Raw genomic sequence first — 18,500 nt, forward strand, 5'->3', positions numbered from 1 at the left:
TGTCACATGCCAGGTAATTTCATAACTTTTGAAACTTGCTTATTATTATTTTTTAAATATTTTCCCCTTTTACTTCACTTTCCCAGATAGATATTGTCTTGCCATGTCCTCAGTGACAGTTTTCAGCAGTTAGGCAACCTTCTCAGCCATGAAAGGCCAGAAGTTCAGTGCACTCTTTGGGAGAGCTACTGGGTATACTGGCTTTCTCTACACCAGTGGTTCTCAACTTTCCTAACGCTGCGACCCTTTAATACTGTTCCTCATGTTGTGTGACCCCCAACCATTAAACCATTTTCGTTGCTACTTCATAGCTATAGTTTTGCTGCTGTTATGAACTGTAATGTAAATATATGACCTATAGGATATCTAATACATGACCCCTGTGGTTGAATAAGCTTCCTTGTGACTTCTCCACAGTAGCTGGGAGGTATTGGGGGGTCACTATGTATCCTTTCACAGCCTGTGCAAAGCCTTAAGAATTATACTTTTCTGCATCTATTTTTAATCATGTGACTCAGGGTCCTGTCTTTGGTCTCTGCAGAGATTCAAACCCTAGTCCCTTCCCTTAGGATCATGTCAAATGCAAACGCCGTTGGATACGTGTTGTGAGCAGTAGTCTAATGCTCTGACCCTGAAATATTGACTACATTACAGGCACTTAAAAGCCTTTGCTTCACAGTATTTACGTGTTGGTGATGTGGGAAGGTTCTGTACTGGCTTAGTTCTCCATCATTATGGAACCAGAAGTCTGTGCCTTTCTCTGCCACTGTGGTTTGAAATGTCTGCTTCCTGACTCAGAGTGAGATGAGCAGCAGCCTCCTGGGGTCTTCTCTTGTCTCCCTGACACCTACTATTTTGATATCTACAACATGTATTGGGTGGAAACCAGCAAGGACTTGACTGGAGGGGATTTCAGCTGTACTACTGTCTTCCCTGCCTTCTCTATTGTCTTTCCTTACCCTGTTTATGAATACAGTCCCCAGCGCTTCCTTCACATGGCCCAACTCTAAATACTCCACACCCAAACACACATACCCAATGTATTCGAGTGCTATGTAGGTGTACAGATGTTTTAGGACAGGAATTTATAAGAGCTAACCTTGAGGCTGTGTGCTTTAGCAGTGCTCATGGATATGCCTTTGAGCAAAAGACAAGCTCAACTGTTGAGAAATAAGAACCAGGACCTTTATTTTAGACTCAAGTGAGCCAAGCAATATACCTTCCATGATACCATTAAGGCTTCAGCAGAAGAAAAGCCCTCTATCACCTATGTTATAGGTACAAGGGTAATAATGGCCAAGCAAGGCAAAGGAACCACTGGGGGATGTCGCTCAGTGGTAGAGCACTTAACTAGCAAACATGAGGTCATGGGTTCTCTCCCCCAAGAGGCAAAAAAAAAAGAGAGAGAGAGAAGAAACTAGTAGTTGGCTGTGTGAGAAAGTAAGCTGCCACCACGCCTGCCCATCCTTTGGCCTCTATTTCCATACCATATCCCAGCAACAAAATATGCAACATAACTCTCTTGCAAGTGCAACTTGATGGGAACCTACATGAAAACTCTGCTGTTGCATGGAGCCCTCATCATCTTGTTCCCCAGAGCAAGCTCTTGTCATGCCACTGTCACTGGGGACCGCCAGAAGGCGTGGCTGGTGCTGGGTTTCCCTCATGCCTCCAACACCCCTAATGCATTTGGGACATCTGAAGGAAGACATTTTCCCAGCGTTCAGCTTTCTCTAGAGTTGCTCTGAAGAAGAGAAGAGAAAGTCACGGGCACAATTCCCATACAGTTAGAAGAAGTTGCCAGAGTGAAGTCGAGCTTTTGCGGTGCTTGGACTGAATCTCTAGGCCTTCACATGTGCCAGGCGAGTGGCTCTGTGCTGGGTTGTGTTCCAGCCCTGACTGGCAATCTCTACAAGTCCATTTTCTCCCGTGCTATTTTATCTGTCCCTTCTGCGTTAACAATTGTCCCATTTAGAAGAGTTACTGCAGCCCCCTTTCAAAAGAAATGAAGTAAAGAGACTTCAGTCTGGTACAGACCAGAGTTACTAAAGTAACAGCCATAGCCGAAGCCAAGCAAGAAAAGGGTGGGGGTTGGGGAGGTTGTCTCTGAGAGGGGCGATCCGACTTCTGTTTCCATACTTTGGCTCCACGTTTCTAAATTTACAGATTATGAGTAATTGAAATAATTCTGGACCTGTGTGGGAGCGGATTGTGCTGTCACACATCCAGCCCCCACCCCCTCTCCACACACACCCCCTCCCCTTCTACGTCTTAAGTCGGCCTGTCAGCCTCAGTTTTCATTTCATTCAAAGTGACAGGGGAAAAAAAAAAGATACTTTCAGCCCTAATCAGGTACTGTACCGGTGTTCTCAATGATGAAAACCCCTCAAATTGCTTCAGTGGGCTGTCAGCTCCATTGTTGGCTTAGTCAAGTGGCCCTACAGAAAGGAGACAGGAGAGCTAAGAGAAAGGAGTCGATTTCTAATCAGCTTTTTAAAGGCTCTTGGTCAGAAGTATAGCAATTCAGATGCCCCTGTTTGAAAGCAGCGGGACAGATTTGTTACCAGACAAAGGCCCCAATTAGTATTTTCCACACCCTTTCACAATTTTCTCTACTGCTTTTGGCTCTGAAACCCTTTACGCCAGGCCTTTGTGCCTGCCGAGAGGCGGGTGCAGGGGCGGCGTGGGCTGGAGCGGCCGAGGTGGCACCCGCCGGTGCCCGCGCGCGCCCGTAGAGGTCAAGTAGCTGGGGAGCAAGCGGGCTGGGGGACCAGCAGGCACCAAGGGATGGAGCCCACCTGAGTTGACGGAGATCCGGGCTTGGCGGATGACCACCTGCGGGGCGATGGGCGTCGCGGGCTGCAACTTGTGCAGGCCTTTGGCGACCTGCAGGAGTTTTCCCGAGACGTCGAGTCCGTACAGGAACCGGTCCATCAAGAAGACAATAGCAGCGGCGGAGGCGCAGTCCTGGGCGAGGATGGAGGCCCGCAAGGCCGCCTGCAGAAGCAGCCACGGGACAGACACAATGAACCACACAACACCGCAGGCCCCCAAAGACGTCCGCCCTCAGCCCAGCCTAGTCATCTAGGTACTTTTAAATCAAAACAACCACCAAGCTTGTAGCTAGTGGGAGAAGCATACTTTAGTTAAGTGATGAAATCGTAAGAAGGAAAAAATAATTAAGGAAAAGTTCAGTTCTGTTGATTAAATAGTATGTTTTGATGGCATTTCCCGCCTTCAGTGTCTAAAACCGTAACGGTGGCAAGTGCGTGCTTCTTGTGAAATTAAGACAATACAAAAGCGGGCATAGACTTAAAGTATGTCATTTCCCCACTCCTTAGTAGATTTATTTCCACTCTCCCCTCTGTCTGCTCTGGTGCCTAGTCTCCCTGGTAACAATTTAGGTCAAACTCCTTCTGAACAGGTGTGTCCCCCTTTTATTTGTATATAGACAGTAATTGATTCTTGGTCTTGCCTGGCCTCTTGCCCTCTCTTTCTGTCTGTCATCAATGAGATCACGCTAGACACACTAGTTTTTGGCCTTCTAGGTTTAGGCATGATTGTATCAGGGAGGGCTTTTCAATCTCTCTCTCTCTCTCTCTCTCTCTCTCTCTCTCTCTCTCTCTCTCTCACACACACACACACACACACACACACACACACACACACACACACCACACACACACACATTCACACACAGAGGAGACTGAGAATTTCATATACGCATAAAATGTGGTTTGATCAGATCCACTCCCCTTACCCTCCTCAGTTTCTCCTGGCCTTTACTCTTCCTTCACGTGTTCTTTTTAAGCCATTGAGTCCACTCAGTGTGCATGGGTGTAGGACAACCCAATGGAGCATGGTCAGCGGCTATATCCCTGAAGAAAACTTAATCCCTCTCCCCCAACAGCCATCCATTGTCCATAGCTCCTCAGCTAGTGACGTAACTTCCTGATTCACTTCTGCTCCACGCTGGGCTTATGGCTAGCCTGGGTTTATGGCTAGCCTGATGATGTGCATGTCTTGTATATATAGGTAGAGTGGCTGTGAGCTCGTATATGCAACAACACTGTCCAGCAAACACTGCATCATTGCAGATGTCCACTGCCTCTGGCTCTTACACTCTTTCTGCCTCCCTCTTCTGAAATGATCCCTGAGCCTTGGTGGTAGCTGTCCCATTTAGGGCTGAGCGCACTGGCCTGGCATTCATTTCAACTGCCCTTTAGGGCAGGAAGCAGCTTTTGAAATGAAGGCGGAGTGACCCTACACCGATGGTCTGTGGCAGGAGCTGGTCCAAGAGGAAGAACATCTGGGCAGACTATGCATTTGTATTTGACATAAGCTGTCTTGAATTCCTGCTCTTCTCTCCTGCTTCAGCTTCCTAAGTGTTTTGGTTACTGATATACACCACCACATCCACCCCTATTACATACATTTCAACTAAGAAACAGTATATAAGTTCAAAATTCAAATTTGATTTTTGTTATCTTGTTAATATAAATCACAAGTTTACAAACAAAGGGGAAAAAAGAAAATGAATATGACCTGAAAATGTATCAGGAGTGAGAGGTGCAAATAAAGTCTAGGACTCAGGGCAGAATGATTGCTTAGCACACTTGAAGCCCTGGGTTCGATCCCTAGCACCACATAGACCAGATATGGTAGCCAATGTTCAATGTCATCCTGGGCTATGTGGTGAGCTAGAGGTCAACCTGGGCTAGAGGCTCTCTCTCTCTCTCTCTCTCTCTCTCTCTCTCTCTCTCTCTCTCTCTCTGTTGTTGTTGCTGTTGTTGTTGTTTTTGAGACAGAGTTTCTCTGTGTAGCTTTGCAGCCTGTCCTGGAACTCGCTCTGTAGATCAGACCAGGTTGGCCTCGAACTCACAGAGATCTGCCTGCCTCTGCCTCCTGAGTGCTCGGAGTAAAGGTATGCGCCACCACCGCCTGACTTAGAGACTCTCTTAAAGAAAAAGAGAAATAAGGAAAGAGAAGAGAAGTAAAAATAAGCAAAGTGAATTTCTATGGAAAACACTGTCATCTGTCTTGTTGGGGAGTTACAGTGAAGCCCTGTGATCTGGTGGTTAAACAACCCGCTGAAGCAAACCTACCACTTAACACCAGAGTCTTTTCCAGGCCCCTTCACTCCTAGATGAAACCTGGAAAGCACTGTAAGGGATTTCTGGCCTCAATGAGCTTCACACTTAGCCCTGCTCTCTTCACAACACCATCCTAAGTCTTAACCCTTGATGTATAAAACAGCAGCACTAAGTGCATTCTGTGAATAACTCACCCAGTTGCCACAGCAACAACCCCCCTCCCGAGGCAGGTTCCATTATTAACCCCATTTACCGAAGGGAAACCTGGAGGCCCAAAGAGGTTAAGTTTACACCACCTGGGCCTAGGAGCTGACTGGGGGTGAGTGTAGGAGAGGCAGGTGCAGGTCAACTAAGTTCCTACCTCTTAGGCTCACTGTACCTTAAGAAAACTAGAGGAGTCTGACATGTCAATTACTTGATAACGATGCACATTAGCACCATAGATGTAGTTAGTATTGCTGGAGTTGCTGATCTAAGCATGGTGTAACAACCACACTGAAAGAGTTCAACCCAATTCAAAGAGTGGGGCATCCTAGAGGATCTTGGTAGCAGTTATAGATGCAAGGAAAAGAACTAGCTCTTCTAGCCAAGTGGCCACCCCTTTCACCAGGAAGTCTGGGTAGAAAATGTAGAGTCAGAGGACATGAGCTAAGACAATTTTCTACAGTGAAAGCTTGGGGAAGCAAGGCACGTGTTAGTCACACAGGGCCTACGCACTGGCTACGAAGAGAAAGGGTGTGGAAGCACACGCTGGGAGAGCAAGCTCAGTAACCCATGCTTCCAGGTTGACTGGACCATGAGTAAGGCCTGGTGTCACCTAGCAGTGGTGACATGATTGGAATTAGGTGTTAAAGAACATCCAAAAGGAAAAAGTACAAAATAGCTTTTTGTTCCCTCACACTCTGCTCTTCTTTCTATCCATCCTCCAGTCCCTTTAATTAGATTTAGGACACACCAGGACGGGAGAGATGGTTCAGCAGTTAAGAGCACGTGCTGCTCTTGTGGAGGACTCAGATTCCCAGTACCCACATTAGGCAGTTCACAACAGCCTGTAGCTCCAGTTGCAGGAGATCCAATGCCTACACACACACACACACACACACACACACACACACACACACACACACAGAGAGAGAGAGAGAGAGAGAGAGAGAGAGAGAGAGAGAGAGAGAGAGAGAGAAATAATAAAAATGAATCTCTACACTTAGAACATGTCAGAATTTTTCTCTTGTCAAATGTAAGGAAAGATGTGTTCTTGTTGAGAGAAAATGCTCTCTACTTTTGAAACCCTCACAGCAATGGCTCTGCAGAGTTTCAACACTTTGATCATTCTCCTTTTCTCTCTGGAACAATCTGTCTAAAGGAAGCAGATCCTTTTCTGCTCTTCTATCACCCAAGTCTCACCTGGCAAGACTATACAGGGGATGTTCTATATCCCAAGTCTCACGTGGCAAGCTCCTATAGGGGATGTTCTGCTTGGCCAGGTAATTTCTGTGACTATGGAAATCTGTGTAATTGTGCGGGCCATATGGCGGATCTCCTCTGCTCTAATATGAAGCCTTATCATCCCACCTGGCCTTTGTCAGGGTCAAAGGTCATATTTAGTCTCTTGGACCGGGGAGATGGCCTAGCTACTAGAGCACTTGCTGTGTGAGCTGGAGGATCTGAAACTGGATCCACACCCCCACAGAAAAGCCAGGTGTGGCTGTGTCCACTTGTAACCCCAGCACAGAGAGTGAGGAGGGTTGGGGGAAACAGAGGGAGACAGGTAGATTCTGGAGCTCACTGATTAACCAGCCAGGCTGAATGGCTAGCTCTAGGTTTAATAAGAGACTTTGTCTCAACATAAACTGTACATACACATACACACATACAATATTTAATATCTTGTTGGCTAAACTTTTGGGTTATTTCCTGGTTTTTCTCAGAATCCAAGAAAGGAAGAGATAATGATTTATTGGATATTCTCAAAGACCATGGGATTAATACTACCTTTCTTTTAAAAGTCACCATAGTTCATGTCCTTGTCTTCCAAGCAACCATGTATTTTGCTACTTGATATCTTTCTACATCACTAGCCTCCACCAGATTGGGGTAAATCCAAGAGTAGCCATCTGACAACCAGCCTCGAACCACAGGAAAATGAACCTTCAATCTGAACTGAGACATGTAGAGAGAAACTGCCTGTTGCTGCAGAATGGAAAAAAGTGTTTATTTTAGTGTGTGTGTGTGTGTGTGTGTGTGTGTGTGTGTGTGTGTGTGTACCACATGCATGTAGATGCCCACAGAAACTAGAAGAGGCACCAGATCGTTTGGGGCTGGAGCTACAGGTAGCAGTTTTGAGCCACCTGATGGGGGTGCTGGGAACCAAACCCAGGTTCTCTGCAAGGGCAGCACTCACTCTTGTTTTGTTTATTTTTTTCACAGGGTTTCTCTGTGTTGCAGCCCTGGCTGTCCTGGAACTGACTTTGTAGACCAGGCTGGCCTCAAACTCACAGGGATCTGCCTGCCTCTGCCTCTTGAGTGAGTGCTGGGATTCAAAGGCGTGTGCCACCACTACCACCAGGCAATGCTCATTCTTTCTTTTTTTTTTTTTTTAAGATTATTGAATCTACTTTAATCAAAAAACAACTGTTAATCTTACATATTTTACAGTGGTATGGATTTTAGTTTATTGATACAAATTTAAAGTTATTTTTTTACTGTATGTACATTTCTACTCTTGTTTAAGGTATTGTTTTTATACAGTTGAATTAAAAATGTATGATTAAGAAATATAAATTAATAGTTATCTACAATAGTCAAACTTATAGTCAGGTTAGGTATGTTTTCAAGGTTATACACAGATATATTTAGATAGATGGTCTTCAAACACTTCAAAGATCTATAGAATATGGCATTTAATATGTTTAATAACCTAAGGCTTTTCATGACAATGAGACGTCTGCTCCTGGCAGGACCAGTTTACTTCAGAGAAGGTGATGGGCATCAGAATACTCCATATGGAGTTTACTTTCTTTGTGGCAAAAGTTAGCCACTCGGTAAGAAACTGCCCTTGCCTTGACTGCTGACAGTATCCTGTCCGAATTGGGCAAGCAAGTTAAAAAAAGAAAGTTACTGCCAAGCTTTGCCAAGACAAAGCAGGATATTCCATCAAAAACCCTGCTTCACAGAAAAGTCCACCAGATATTCTAGGCCTACAGGCTGAAGATGAATGCCCTAATGTTACAGGGAAAGTTTGGGTGACTGTCCACTCATCCTGACCTCTGTCATTAGGTAATATTTCATACTGCTGGGGTCTTTGATGGAGCTGAAGACTAGATAGTCATAGTTATAATTTTTCTTAGTTATGATGAAAGGGTAAATTAGATATAAAGCTTCAGACTCACCAAGATAAGATGGATAATTTAATGTTTTCTCTAATTTTGTCAAATACAAATAGACTGGATATTGTAACTATAATTCTTTCTTGATAACTGTTTTGTTATATGTAATTTTATAACTATATAATCAATTTATAACTATGTTAAAGTTAAAAACTTTCCTTTCTGATTAGACAGAAAGGGGGAAATGCTTTAGGATGATCCTTCTGTATGCTGTGAATATGTGCTGCTCTAATTGGTTAATAATAAAGCTGTTTTGGCCAACAGCCAGGCAGGATAAGGTTAGGTGGAAAAACTAAACTAAGGAGGGGATGAAGAAGGGTGGGGTTGAGAGAGTCTCAAGCTAGATGGAGAACAAGTCAGACATACAAAATGGGATAGAGATAAAGGCTATGAGCCTCGAGATTAATAGAAATGGGTTAAGTTGTAAGAGCTAGTTAGTAATAAGCCTGAGCTAATGGCCAAGCATTTATAATTAATATAAGCCTCTGTGTGGTACTTTGGGAAGTGGCTACTGGGTATTTGGGAACAGGTAGGACAAAAAGCTCTGCCTCTGTTTACAGCTATGTATTAGTTTAATCTATAAAAGTTGATCATATGGGCTGGGCTTGGTGGTATATTACTATCAATCCATGTGAGTCTATTAAATGGGTAACAGAATTTATTAAGATATAAATTGAGGAAATACATTCATGATTACAGAATGGAGTAGACAGCAGAAGTCATCCTCTGATCTGACCTGGAGCAAATCTACCTCTCAAGCAGGAGCAGGGAGCTGGGCATGTGACCCTTCTCCAACTCCTTATAAGAGGTAATGTACAATGGCAGAAAGCACCACCTCCTTTGGGCTGTATAGCTCAAGGTCATGGGTGGAGCAAATACTACTACAGTGGCGCAAGCCTTTAATCCCAGCACTTGGGAGGCAGAGGCAAGAGGATCTCTTTGAGTTGGAGGCCAGTCTGGTCTACATAGTGAGTGCCAGGACAGCCAGGGTTACATAGAGACCCAATCTCAAAAACAACAACAAATCCATCTGCAAACTAAAAAACAAACAAAAAACCCAACAAGACATAACAACAACAACAACAAATTGATTACATGGGAAATCCAAGGCAAGTAAAGTTGGCTTTTACATTGTTCTCTTAAAGGTAGATTAAACAAACGGGCTGAGCACACAGTAGGATAGCAGTCTTAAGTGAGCTCAAGATGTATTATTAACTCTAGCTTGTAAGGCCCAGCAGAAGTTCTGTTGTCTTAGAATATAAGATTTTTTTTTATCATAATGCATTGCCACAGTTCCTCCTTTTTTGTTTTATAAAAGAAAAATAGATGTTGATGTAGGTGGTTACTGGTGAAGAACTGGTCAAGGCATGGTGTACTGTAGGGACAGCCTGAATCTGCACCACTTCACTCATGTTTCCTTCTGAAAAGTTGGCAAAGGCACAAGACTTTGAGAAGGAAGACAAACAGAATGGCTGTACCTGTAAAAGATCACACCTTACTAAGATTTAGTGCTTGGTGTTAGTCAGGGTTCTCTAGAGTCAGAGAGCTTATGGAATGAATCTCTCTCTCTCTCTCTCTCTCTCTCTCTCTCTCTATATATATATATATATATATATATATATATATATGAATGACTTCAACTTGCAGTCCAGCTAACCCAACAATGGCTAGCTGTGAACAGAAAGTCCAAGAATTCAGTATTTGCTCAGTCCCACAAGGTTGGATATCTCAGCTGGTCTTCTGCATATGCTGGAATCCTAAAGAAGTAGGTTCCAGTGCAAGTAAAAGAATGGATGGGCTAGCAAGGTGAGGGCAAGCAGGCAAATAGCAAAAGCTTCCTTCTTCCATATTCTTATATAGACGTCCAGCAGAAGGTATGGCCCATATTAAAGGTGTGTCTTCCCACCTCAAAATCCGGATGGATCAGAGGTGTGTATTTCTACCTCAAAGGTTTGGACAAGAAGTGGATTCATCCACTTCAAGCCAAGCAGAAAAGCTCTCACAGGTGTGCCCTCCATTTCTGGATTGTAGATCATTCCAGATGTAGTCAAGTTGACAACCAAGAATAGCCATTACAAGTCCACTTCTTGTTAACTTGACACACAATCATATCCCCTTATGTCATGATTAATTTCCAAATGAAAACAACAGCCAGGTAATAATAATGCCTAAACATTATTGCACATACAATCATAATGTATTATATATTTAGTAGGTCATAATTACACTTAACTTGATAACACTATCCCTCATACAACCGAAAATGCATTATAAATTTAGAATAGGTGGCAATGTCCCTTGGGGGACATCCTATTAGTATTCTCTTAATTGATGTTACAACATATGATAAGGAAACTGAAAGGAAACACAAATGTAGATGTAACCAATCGTCTTATTAAAATAAGAAACACAGAGCCAATGTAAAAGAGAAAGCCGAGAGATCAGAGCTCAGAGATAAAATCTTACCTCCTGCAGTGCTCCTAACTTCCCCGAGAGAGAGCTACTTCCTGTTTGTCTGTGTTTAAATAGTCTTTCTGTTCTGCCTTCTCATTGGTTGTAAACCCAACCACATGACTGCCTTGTCACTGCCTGTAAGTACCGCCCTCCAGGTCTTAAAGGCATATGTCTCCAATACTGGCTGTATCCCTGAACACACAGAAATCTACCTAGCTCTTCTAACCACCACGCTCTTGCTATGGCTCTAATAGCTCTGACCCCAGGGCAACTTTATTAACATACAAATATCTGTACACGTGTTCTTAAAACACAGCAGAAACACTCATGTCAGCTATAATCCTCGTGTTTTTTTTTTTTTTTTCAAGCTGGTCACATGGCCTTGTTATTTATAACTACCTTCCTTTACTATCCATTCGCATTTCCTCCACCCTTGGCAAGCATGTCAGCAAGTCTTGGCTCTTTCCTGGAGGAGTGACCCACACCTTCATTCTAGGACATGGTAGCACCAAGAGCTGCCCTAAAGGATCTCCTACACTCCAGCTCTAATCCTTCTTACCTCCATTGTGGAGAAGCAATCCAGTTTCCCCTTGGTCATCTGGATCAATCACCCCGCCTAACACTATTATTCCTTTCTTAGCCTGTTGGTTTAAGGACATCAGAAGGACAAAGTGACCAGAGGGATGCTGGGCTTCCAGATCAATGGAATATTTGTTGTGGTTCCTGGCAGGAGTGCTCTCCCTCCTGGAACCAAAACCTCTAGGCCAGCAGAACTTAAGGTCACGGGAACAGGAAGCAGTTTTTTTCCTAGTGGGTCACTAGGGGTGATAGTGAGTGGAACTATTCCCTTTTCTACCTCTTGATCCCTGGATCTGTGGATCCTTGCTATGGGAGAAACTGTACCATACATTGGACGCTGATTCAAAGCATATACCACCTTTTGGAAACCCCGGCCCCAGCCCTCCAGGCTGCTGCCACCTAAATGGTGCTGTAAACTGTGTCTTCAAAAGGCCATCCATCCACCAGGCCGGCTGCTTCAGGGTGGCGGGGAACATGGTAAGACCAGTGGATTCCATGATCTGGATTTCTCTGCCTGTGAAGTGAGTTCCCTGGTGAAGCAATACTGCATGGAATACCATGTCAGTGGATCAGGCATTCTCTAAGTCCACAGCGGGCATCACTCATTCTTAATGGATGATCCAGCTCTCCAGCTCCCCACCTCCCTGCATGCCATCTTGAGGCTACATTTCTCTTTGTTATCCCATCGCCATCTTCAGGATTATGTTGTACACTCTTTTGTGAGTTTACTTGATTGAGTCTCTCTTCCTTCCAACCAAAAAAATGGCAAGCTACAACCGAAACGCTAGCGAGCTTTTATTTTTCAAGTGAACAATCACTCTGAGGAACAAATTTCACAACGAGTGCCATCATCTCAACATCCTAAAGCATAGATTCAAAGAGAGAAAAGCAAGTTGACTGTTTTATGTATGCCTAGATCTGTCTGGAAAGGCCAGTGTCTGAGTGAGAGTCCTTCCTGTGGGCACCATGTAAGTACTGTCTTTGAGTTGGCAACTTCAGCTACTGTCTTCAGGTTGGAAGACACTGCTGGCCCCTCATATTTCACCCAGAGCCATGTTCTTTCTCTCAGCTGGACCATTTCTCTGTACCTTGGAGGCTACTCAGTGATATACTCTAATGTAGCACTTGAGTGCACGTGGCACACTGTACCTCTAGTTCGGTCCCCTTCTCCTTGGAGTCCATTTCTGCTTCAGGTAGTTGCAAGAGCCCCTGGGAATCCAGGTTCAGGGGCAAGCTGCTTTCTAGGTGTGGCCCTCACATCTTTTCCTCATCAATAATGGTGGATTTCATCTTTGTGGCAACATGTAGTTTCTGAAAAACCCTCACGTACTATTTCACTAGAACTCTGTAGTAGTCTTAAAATTTAAATTAAAAAGGGAGGTGGTAGGTGGTTTTTAAGTTATAAATCAAATGCACCAGAGAAAATAGGAATCAGTTTCATTTCGATCTCTCTCAACATTTGCTATAACAATTTTAAAGTGTAAAATTCAGTTACACTAAAGACATTTTTTTTAATCGCAAGAATTTGAAAGAACAGATTTAACAACTCTCTCATTGCTGAAAAGCACCATTCTGTTTCCGGTTTCTAAGATTTGATTGGTTTAGACATCTAGTGGAATCATACAGCATTGGCCCATTTGTGACACTATGTTTAGTGTGATTCCTTCAAATTTCATCTTGGTAGGATATGACAGAATTCCCTCCCCTATTAAGGGGGAGTCATATGCCACGCTACGCACATACCACATGTTGCTTATGCATTTGTGCATCAGCACATATCTAGGTTAATTCCTTCTCTGCTGTTGTGAGCGGCACTGACGTCAACACAGACGTATGGCATCTCTTTGTGTGCACATGTATGTGTCTGTACACATTTGCACGTGTATAGGTTCATGTGTGTACAGATGTGCATGTATTCGTGTGCCTGTGTGTGTGTGTGGGGGGGGGCAGAGATCAACATCCTAGACCAGTTATCTTCCTCCTTGTTCTCAATCTTATTTTTTGAGGCAGGATCTTCCCCTGAATCTGGAGCTCGGTGACTGGTTAGATGCATTGTTCAGTAAATTCCAGGGCCCCTGCTGGCTCCTGCTTCCTCCCTGTGCCTGGCTCTTTACGTGGGTGCTGGGAATCCTAACCAAGTCCTCTTTAGGTCTCAAACAGCTTGTCTTTTCGTTAAGTCTCGCCCTTCTCAGAGCACAGGACAACATGTTCTGGAAAGTCTGGCTTTAGAGATGAGACGAAGTTAGCCTCAGAAGAAGGGATCTTTGTCAGAGTCTGGAGAGTTTATAAGCTAGCTTCAAGAGAGCGGTTACATAGAACAAAGCTTAAGAAATCCACAAAACATCTCCCATCCAATAAGATAAGATTTACATGGGCGGGAGAGATCACTCAGAGGTTAAGAGCACTGACTGCTCTTCCAGAGAACCGAGGTTCAATTCCCAGCAGCCACGTGGCAGCTCACAATTGTCTGTAACTCCAGTCCCAGAGAATCTGACACCTTCACACGGACATATATATGCATGGCAAAACACCAACCCACGTGAAATAGATATTAAAAATTTTTTACATTACTAGCACGAAGTGAAGTTACCAGGTGCAGAAGAAGCCCATTCTACACCAACAGTCTACAGAGAGTGATCCCCGAAGGACAGATAGTGAGCACAGCTTTATTTGATAATGTTCCCGGAAGTGAGGTAAAAATTAGATATGCAAATGCAAGATACAAAAATCATTTAAATCAAAGGTTAAAAAAGATAATTCCTGGGACGAAGCCACAGTTCCTCGGGACGCTTGTTTGCCGTGGTGTTGGAGATGGAACCTAGGGCCTGACACATGCAAGGTGAGCCCTGCACCAACTGAGGGGTGTCTCTGCTTGCGCTTGTTTCCTAGCTCCTGGTGGGCTACCCTGGCAAGCATTTAACCTTTCCAATCTGATCTCCAAAATGTGGATAGTTGCTATTTACAGTGCTATTTCAGAACCAAAGGAAATTCTTCAAGTTGTTCAGCAGAATGTGGCTGCTTAATAAGTGATGTGAAACACTATGAAGGAAAACAGAAAGAAAACAAACATCTGTCACTCGGCCCCACTCTCTTGTGTGACAAAATATGGAAAAGGCAGCGTTCCCAGCTCCCCTGGAGTAAGCTGCAGTGGCATTTCCAATACTCAACAGAAATGTCGGTCGAATCTGTCCGTTTTCTCTAAGAAAATGGTAAAAAAATCTCATGTCTTTTCATCTTTTTTTTTTTTTCCGTCCCTTCACCAACCCTGAGGACCGACGCTTTCCGAGAGTGGGGAAAGAAAAAGGAAGCTGCACGGTTTCTGTGTTCACGGAGAAAGTGGGGAGCCAGCTCTGCAAAGAGACCCTCCCAGCACTCTCCTGCGCATGCGCGTTGCCTTTGGCTATGGCTAACGGGGAACCCCTCCCCCAGCACCTGTAGGCGCATTCTGCATCCCGCACGAACACGCCATATATTTGAGCAGGGAACATTGCCTCATCTATTTTCTCCCCTTCTACTCTTAATAGATTGGCGCACAAAAGCCCGGGAGAGGGTGACCTGCCAGACAAAAGGGCCTTTGAGTTCCTTAGAGAAGGAGACTTGGAGGAGGATGGAAGGAATCCAAGTGGCCCTATTATTTCCACTTGCACTAATTAGACATTTTTCTGTCAGCCATTGAGCACCGCTGAGAGGCCAAACTCACTGAATTCATTTCTAAAGTGTTTACAGAAGTTTGCATCTGTTTGTGTCTCTTCAGGAGGAAAATAAGCACTTCAATAGCATTGTGCAAAATCTAAACGAAGCATCCTATTCTGGAGGCCCTGGCGGCCCCGCAGCTGCATAATTTAGCTCCGTTCGGGGGGCCCCCGAACCTCTCGCATCTCCATCCAAAACCTATGATGCAAAAGTACAGGGAAGTCAAGTCAGGGGATTCCTCTTCCCTTTCATTTTTCTCTGCCTCCCTCCTTTGAAGCGGCAGCGTGCTGCGTCCTACGTGCAGATTTGGGTGGTGTGGTTCTTGAAGCGCTGCTTTCTGTTTCTGCCCGCTCTTGGAGAAATTAATACCCACTTTCATTTGCTGCCAAGTGAGGGACAGTGCATTCCTCAGCAGCGAGGCAGAATACATCACCCTTCTGGGAATCTCCCCACCCCAGAGGGCGGGGTGGGGGGAGGGGAAGAGGGGACTCTCTGACATGAGAAGGGGAGAAAGAAAGAGGCCGGAGTGTGTGGTAGGGAAGGGACACTAAGGAATCTTCTCCCTGCGTGGCAAAATGTGCCTGGGCTGTGCACAATTAGATTAACATGAAAGGGAGCCCCTTGCCCTCCCCACCCCCCAAAAAGGAAAGAAAAAGAAGACAACACACTCAGACAAACCCCAACCCACAGCCTACAATAGGATAGTGCTTTTGAAATGCATATTGGTTCACAAAAATATGGATTTTTTGTTGTTGTTGTTTGGGTTTTTAGACTCATGACTGACCTGCCATCTCTGGGGACTCGACAACATGATTATATGTCGGAGCAACAGAATTTCCATGTTGTTGGGAGCCTAGCACTTTTATATTCAGAAACAAATGAGAATTCCACTCCTCTATCTTTCCTCACAGACTGACTTCAGGGGAGACAGAACAGACAGCAACTGTATTCTTCTTGCTGAGTGATCATGTTTAAATAAAGTACTTGGAGACCACAAAGAGAATTTACTAGATTCCTAAGGGGACAGGCCCACACTTGCACACACAAAGATACACGTGCCGACAGCCCGCAAACAGAGAGTTTCGTTCCCACATCTGCTGGCGGGATTGGGAAATACGGGATTCAAATTGAGTTTAAGGCACAAAGGGAACTTCTTGGCTAGGAAGCTGGGTCAGGTGGCGAAGGAATTAAACTCCACAATGAGGTTTCGATAGACAGAAGATTAAAAAAAATGCTAACGAGTCCTGTCTTTTAAAAGTCCGAGGCTGCATAGTAGCGAGCTCCTCCCGGTGCTGTGCCTCAAGTTTGGGTCCCAGCTACGAGTTCAAAGCCAGGATGTGATCACAGCGATGACAATGGCAGCTGTTCTCAAGGCGGCTGGGCGAGGAGCCTCCCGTGCCATCTGGCGCTGCAATTGGCCGGAGCTGTGTGAAGGGAAATTATTGTGGAGGATGGAGAAAGGGAAGGGGAAGGTGTAAGGGGGGGAGAGGGGCATGCTCCGAGGTGAGGAATTAGCAAAAGAAACCAGTGAAAAGCGATGAACGTTGGCCAAAGTGGACCACCATAGGTCAAGTGAAGACCAAACATGGCACGCTCCACAATGGTCCACCTACTCCACAGGGGAGGAAAGAAAAACAGACATATCTTAAGATTTATGCCCAGGCCCTCTCAACATTTACGGACTGACCATTCTACCAATGGAAAATGTAGATTGATATGAAAACCAGTTGTGAGACTTTCTGCATGCCTGTACTTAGAGAGAATCCATTGGTTTGCTCCTCTCCCCTGTTCAGGTCTACCGTGGATGGAGTTGCTTATTCATAAAGGGAAAACCAAATGTCAAAACAGGGAGCCCTGGTGTCACCTGTGGCTTCTGGTAACCGTGGAGAGGCTTGTTCGTCTCTGGACTCTAGGTGTCTTGACTCCCAGTATAAATCTTGCTTCATTTCAATAACCACACTGATAATTCATCTGGCACATTGGTCCCACTTGCCCAAAACCCCTCTGTCTTTGACGATCTTGTTTTATGTCAACTTGGGGCTCTACACGAAGTCTTCACTATCAAAAAAGCTCTTGCCGTGCAATGTCTTGAGCTTGGAGCTCTAGAACCTTTGTTCTTTATACATTGCCTAGTCTGTAGTTGTTAGTTATAGCAACAGGAAATGGACTGAAACAAACTTGCCGTTTTTGATAGGGAGGTGTCTTATGCCTATAGAGAGGGTGCTTTCTGGCCTGTTTTCCATGTTCTTTCCATGGTTCCTAATTCAAAAGTCACCCAATCTTCTCTTTCTTTCCTCACTTCCAACTTTTCTTTATTCCATAACTCTCATCTTCAACACTCTCTCTCTTTTTGTTTTGTTTTTGTTTTTCGAGACAGGGTTTCTCTGTGTAGTTAAGGTGCCTGTCTGTAGACCAGGCTGGCCTCGAACTCAGAGATCTGCCTGGCTCTGCCTCCTGAGTGCTGGGATGAAAGGCTGAACTCACTCTCTTAAGGTTGCCAATAAACTCCCAGTCCAACGATATCTACTGATCTTCATCTTATCCACGCTCCCAGAGGCACTTGGCTGAGCCCGCTCCTTTTCTCCTTTGTTTTTCCTGCCACCGCTGAGAGGGCCATTCTCCTGGTTTCCTTTCTGCTTCATTTGGGACTTTTCCTTGTTCCATCTACTGTTTCCTGAGCCTCAGTGTCTTGGGTGCTTCTCTTCCTAGCTACCTCCACTTGGATCATCGCCTCCTCACACACCTCAGTTGGTGAACCACACATTCAGAGACTGTCTAAGTCTCTTCTCTGAAATCCAGATTTGTGTAGGAAGTTGTCCTGGAGAGCCTGGTTCAGGTGCTGGTCCACGCTAAAAGTTCATGTGCTTAAAACAGAACTTGTGTTTTCTCTCCCATCCATGCTTCACTGGCTCAGAGACAACATTTCATTTGCTCATTTGTTGAGGAACAAACCTCACAGTCAAAAAAAAAATTTTTTTTTTTAGTTTGACTACAAAACAATGGATTTCACTATGACATTTCAAACATATTTTATAGATTGTACTTTGCACATACTCATACCTGCCACAACCCTCTCCCATCCCACACTCTCTCTCCTTGCTGATCACCTTTCTTTGCCTCAAACGGGCTCTCTTTTAATTTTATATCACGCGCGCGGGCACGCGCGCGCACACACACACACACAAATACATGTGAAAAATTAGAATTTAAATCTATCAATGTAACTAAGTTGGTATGAAGAAATGCCTCTAACCGTTTCACTGGCCTGGTTCCTCTGATAGGCATCCTTCTTTGT

At 44.6% G+C, this 18,500-nt stretch overlaps 1 protein-coding gene across 1 annotated transcript in view; it reads right to left on the reverse strand.

Annotated features, from left to right (window-relative positions):
* Alpk1 (alpha kinase 1) overlaps positions 1-18,500 on the reverse strand; it is a 109,791-nt gene that overhangs the window by 21,425 nt on the left and 69,866 nt on the right. Inside the window, 1 exon segment of the mRNA XM_028856571.2 lies at positions 2,799-2,997. Within this exon segment, the coding sequence (XP_028712404.1) occupies positions 2,799-2,997 (199 nt within the window).

Source organism: Peromyscus leucopus, chromosome 6 (genome assembly GCF_004664715.2).
Source record: "Peromyscus leucopus breed LL Stock chromosome 6, UCI_PerLeu_2.1, whole genome shotgun sequence".
In the NCBI taxonomy this organism is placed as follows: domain Eukaryota; kingdom Metazoa; phylum Chordata; class Mammalia; order Rodentia; family Cricetidae; genus Peromyscus; species Peromyscus leucopus.